Here is a 5,580-nt window from a genome sequence, read left to right on the forward strand (position 1 = left end):
ATAAGGTTATGTCTAGCTATAACAAACCAAATCAAATCAAATTAAATAGCATAGTGCATGTGAACCCTTGGTTAAATACCATGTCATGAGCATGTACGCCAACTTTGATAAAACAAATCAACTCCATGCGTCACGCCTAGGTTCGGTGCGACAACATATCTTCTTGAATCTTGACGAGATAATTATTTTGTCTTTGCCCATACAAAATATTGCGCCATATGTTGAGTACATTTATAAATGTCAAACCATGACCTCCATGATTCAACAAGACTATGTCAAATTTAGTCTTCAAGATAAGTCACATCCATATATGATACAATGCACTATACATCATTCAAGAAATGATCATGGCCAAGTGCAAAATATACACATGCATCCATCCTCGACTACAAGACTGAAGACTTTGTTTTCTTTTGTAGTTTGTAATAGGAAACCGTATGATGTAATCTTATTTTTCATGTACTCATGTTGGAACTCTTAATCAGGGGTGTTCTCTATAGAGATGTAATTAACATAATTTTTATGCAAATATAAGAATTATAGAAGTATGGACTTGCAATAACTGTTCTTTTTCTTTTGTCCCAATTAAATTTAACCAAAACCAAATTTGTCTCTGATAACGCGGAGGCGGGTCATAGCCGCTCGTTTCCTGGCCATCATGAGATGAAGCGGCTGAGTGTGGCTAGGCACCCTGTAACTTGTTGTACTCCCTTCATGTTCTGAATGGGGCCCATCCTTGTGATGGCTAAGATCTTCTCTGGGTTTGCTTTGATGCGACGCTCGGAGACAATGAAATCAAGCAGCATGCCCCTTGGAAACCCAAAAATGCACTTCTCGGGATTGAGTTTGATGTCGTTTGCTCAGAGTTTTGCAAAGGTCTACTCAAGATCGGCTACGAGGTGGTTAGCCCATTTGGACTTGACCACGATGTCATCAACGTAGGCCTCAACGATCTGCTCGATGAGGTCCCCGAAACACTTGAGCATACAACGCTGGTATGTGGCCCCAGCGTTCTTCAGACCAAACGACATTGTGACATAGCAGAACGATCCAAAGGGGTGATGAAAGATGTCGCAAGCTGGTCGGACTTTTTCATCATGATTTGATGGTACCCGGAGTACACATCAAGGAAGCAGAGGGTTTCACACCCTAAGGTAGAGTCAACTATTTGGTCTATGCATGGCAAAGGAAACAGATCCTTTGGGCATGCTTTGTTGAGACCTGTTTAGTCAACACACATCCTCCATTTCCCACTCTTATTTCTTACAAGAACGAGATTGGCTAACCACTCTAGGTGATACACTTCCTTGATGAATTCGGCCACAAAAAGCTTTGTGATCTCCTCATTGATGGTCCTATATTTCCCCTCATCGAAGCGACGCAGGAGTTGTTTCACTAGCTTGGAGCCTTGGCGGATCTTCAAGGCATGCTCGGCAACTTCCCTTGGAATGCAGGACAAGTCCGACAGTTTCAACGCAAAGATGTCTCTGTTGGCATGGAGGAAGCCGATGAGCACGCTTTCCTATTTGGAGGAAAGTGTGGTACCAATGCGCACCGTTTTGCCCTCGGCGCTCTTGGGGTCTACGAGGACCTCCTTGGAGCCCTCCACTGGCTCAAAGGACCCGGTCGACCACTTGGGGTCGGGTGCTTCTTCAGCGACCTCTTGCCGGAGGGCCACGAGTTCTCTGGAGGCTATGATCGCTATGGCGTGATCGCAGCACTCGACTTCGCACTCGTAGGCGCACTGAAAGGAGGTGCTGACGGTGATGACCCCACCTGGGCTCGGCATCTTCAGCTTGAGGTAGGTGTAGTTGGGGATGGCCATGAACTTCGCGTAGCATGGTCGTCCTAGGATGGCGTGGTAAGTTCTGTGGAACCCCACCTCTTCGAAAATGAGGGTCTTCATCCTATAGTTGGACGGACCCCTAAAGGTGATGGGTAGATCAATCTGCCCAAGGGGCATGGCCTGCTTTCCAAGCATGATGCCATGAAAGGGCGCTCCAGTTGGCCGTATGCGTGCTCGATCAACACCCATAGTGTCGAGCGTCTCGGCGTACATGATGTTGAGGCCGCTGCCTCCATCCATCAGTACTTTGGTGAGCCACTTCGTGCCGACGATTGGGTCGACCACGAGCAGGTATCTCCCTAGCTACGGGATGCTCTCCGGGTGGTCTGTCCGATCAAAGGTTATAGTGGACTCTGACCAACGGAGGAAGGCAGGTGTGGTCGGTTTGGTCGCATAGACCTCGCGGCGCGTGATCTTCTAGCGGCGCTTGGAGTCATAGGCCTCTGATCCTCCAAATATCATGAGGCAGCCATCCAGTGTTGGAAAGGTGCCATCCTTCCCCTCAGCGTTTTCCATGGTAGGGTCGGGGTCCTTCCCATGCTCCCCTTTGTTGGAACCTCTAGACAAGAACCACTTCATGAGGGCGTAGTCCTTGTACAGATGCTTGATGGGGAAGGCATGGTTTGGGCATGGCCCCTCGAGTAGTTTTTCGAAGTGGTTCAGAGTGCCCTCTACGGGCTTCCGACCACCCCTATGGTCAGCAGCGGCCATGAGAGAGCCCTCGCGCCGTTGCTTGTTGTTCTTCTTTTTGGTGGAATAATTAGAGGAGCCTTCGCCAGCATCCTCGTCCCACCTCGCCTTGCCATTGAGGCGATCGAAGATAGCTATGACCGCTTCTTCGCTCGAGGCATGGCTGGTGGTGATGTTAAGGAGTTCCTTGGTGGTTTGCGGGCCCTTGCATCCTAGCTTGTGAACCAGAGTCTTGCAGGTGGTCCTAGATAGGAAAGCTCCTATAACGTCAGCGTCGACGATGTTAGGTAGCTCGTTGCATTGCTGAGAGAAACATCGGATGTACACATGGAGGGTTTCACCGGCCTTCTGTTGGTAGTTCTTGAGGTCCCATTAGTTTCGAGGGCGCTTGTATGTGCCCTGAAAGTTCCCCACGAAGATCTCCTTCAGGTCTACCCAACTCAGGATTCTGTTGGACGGCAGGTGTTCTAACCATGTTCATGCCGAATTGGTCAAGAACAATGAAAGGTTGTGGATAATGAAATCGTCATTATCCACACCACCGGCTTGGTAGGCAAGCCGATAATCCTTGAGCCATAGTCCGGGGTTTGTTTCCCTAGAGTACTTCAGGATGTTGGTTGGTGGTCGGTACCTTGGTGGGAAGGCAGGGTTGAGGATGTGACGACCAAAGGCCTGGGGCTCAGGCTTTGGTCCTCACCGCTGTCGTAGTGTCCGCCATGGTGAGGGTGATAGCCGCTGCTAGATCCCTCTCTTGGATGTCGTGGGTACGCTTACGAGCCTCGAGGGTGTTGCTTGCATCATGGTTGTGGCCAAGATGCTGATGCACCGGGACTGTGGCGCATTGCCCACTGCTTTATGGCGCCTGGTGGGCCAACATGTCCTTGTCGGGACACTTTGAGAGCGTGTGCTGGCTGGCATCGAGCTCGCATAGCCAAGACAATGAGCTCTCAGCCTACTGCACCGCTGCATGCTTGAGCAGCGTGCGAATCTCATGGTGGGCCTTATGATCCTTGGGTGTTGCGGCCTCTGGAAGGCCATGGAGCAAGGCCGCTATGGCAGCGATGTTCTGGCTCACCCAAACAAAACAAGGGAGGGCTTCATCATCTACGATGATCCTTTGGTTCACATCATGGGGCATGGCGCGTGCGCGCCCGCCATCTCCATGATGCTCAATTTTCTAATCGAGCTCCGTGCATTCCTGCTCGAGCTAGAGCCATGCTTCCTCGATCTCTCGGTGTTAGGCTTTTAGTTGCTCCACCTACATGTGAGGTGGGGCCACTGTCTCCCCCTCGGCCTCATCATCGAGGTTGTTCACCGGGGTAGCATCCTCTTCGTGGATGCTTTCGACATGTCCCTCAGGGGTACCCATCATGAAGCATTCATGAGAGGGGTGATGGATTCCCTTGCTGGAGTCAGAGCCAGAGGGCGACTCTGGCTCCTCTATGAGGAGATCATGGAAAGATTCCGCCACATGTTCGATCACCTCCATGAATTCATTGTTCATGGGAGGTGGAATCATGCGTTGTGCCACAAGGTGGCTAACGGTCCCCACGGCATTGTGGAGACCAAACAGAAGCACTGTTGGAGCACTCTGTATGAGGTGTTCTGGAGAGAGGGGTTCCCCTCTGTTGAGCCATGCCATGTCATTGGCATAAGAGAAGGTGAGGCGGCGTGGGTCCTCCCTAGACGGTTGGTGTCCCAGGGAGATGACGAGCTGGCACTCAAGCCTCCCACAGTCGAGGCCAATGGAGCGGAGAGGTTGGATGGCGGCGTGTGCCAATGCCAACTCTCCTCTCACTGTGATGATGAACTCTAGGTCTCCGAAGCGCACATGTGTGCCTAGGACCCAACTGATTCTGTGGTTAGCCATCTATGGTCTAATGTTAATGTCAGAACATGCAAAGGTCCCCGACCTAGCATGCCAACTGTCGGTGTTTCAAGTAAACACTAACGAGTAAATTTGTGTTATTACACGTCTGGCTCAAATGGTGTACTAAAAAGACACAAGGTTTATACTGGTTTGGGTAGAATGTCCCTATGTCCAGTTCATGGATGTTGCTTGTGTTATTAGCACCAAAAAGTTCATAGTAGGGGTTACAAACGGGCGAGAGAGGGACAGATCCCAAGTCTCTGATGGAAGGGTCAAATTGGTGCTGAGAGCTTGGTTGCTTGCTTAGCTATGTGTGATGTGATGCGTGACGTGTTGAATCGATCCCCTTAGTGGGGTGCCCTGCCTTCCCTTTTATAGGCCAAGGGAGAGCAGATATTATAGATGGGAGAAAGAGGAAAACTAGAGGCAAAGGAGGTCCTTCAAAGATGTTGGGTCTTCCTTTTCCTCTATGCGGGCCCCACTGACATGGCAGGCGGTGCCAGGGATAACTCCATGTCGAGTGCATGTTCGCTAATCCTATTAGGGCCACATTGGGTGTCTGTCCATTGATGATGCCATGTCCTGGCATTGTCAGCAAGTTGTCACGTCTCATCCCACTCTGGTGGGCAGCATGACGGACCAAGGTGCTGATCTGAGGCCATATAGGGAGCAAATGATGCAGTGACCATACGTCCATTACTGTAGGTGACATGAGTTTCCTCCTGGACTATAGTGGTTGTTGTGAGCTTCTGTCAGGATCCATGCCCGAGGGCAGATGGCGGCGCCCACAACACTATAAGACAAATGTTGGCGCCTACAACACTATTTGGGCTGTGACATGCCTAGAAGGTCTCAAAGCGCCCTTCTTGTCATATCCTAAGGGTACTTTCCTATAGGTGTGAAGGGTATGGTCCTTGGTATTGTGGTTGACTTGAGTGCCCTATCTTATCTGCGCGCGTCATTAGGAAGGAGTCACACGCAGACATCGAGCGAGGAGGAGCCACCCCTCGGGGGTCACGCGAGGTGGAGCCATCCCTTGGGGATCAGGCGAGGCAGAGCTAGTCCTTAGACGTTGAGCGAAGCAGAGCCAGCTCTCAGACGTCGAGCGAGGTGGAGCCAACCCTTGGGGGTCGGGCAAGGCAGAGTCAGCTCTTAGACATTGGGCGAGGTGGAG

At 50.9% G+C, this 5,580-nt stretch overlaps 1 protein-coding gene across 1 annotated transcript; it reads right to left on the reverse strand.

Annotated features, from left to right (window-relative positions):
- Nucleotides 1-1,522: 1,522 nt before the first annotated feature.
- On the reverse strand, nucleotides 1,523-2,086 carry LOC136454510 (uncharacterized). Its single transcript, XM_066454906.1, has one exon. The coding sequence runs from the start codon at nucleotides 2,084-2,086 to the stop codon at nucleotides 1,523-1,525; it is 564 nt and encodes a 187-aa protein (XP_066311003.1).
- Between the last annotated feature and the right edge of the window lie 3,494 nt (nucleotides 2,087-5,580).

Source organism: Miscanthus floridulus, chromosome 5 (assembly GCF_019320115.1).
Source record: "Miscanthus floridulus cultivar M001 chromosome 5, ASM1932011v1, whole genome shotgun sequence".
NCBI classification, from domain to species: Eukaryota; Viridiplantae; Streptophyta; class Magnoliopsida; order Poales; family Poaceae; genus Miscanthus; species Miscanthus floridulus.

Excerpts from the sequence above, each read along its gene's own strand:
- LOC136454510 (XM_066454906.1), bottom strand. The coding sequence starts at position 2,086 with ATGGATGGAGGCAGCGGCCTCAACATCATGTACGCCGAGACGCTCGAC.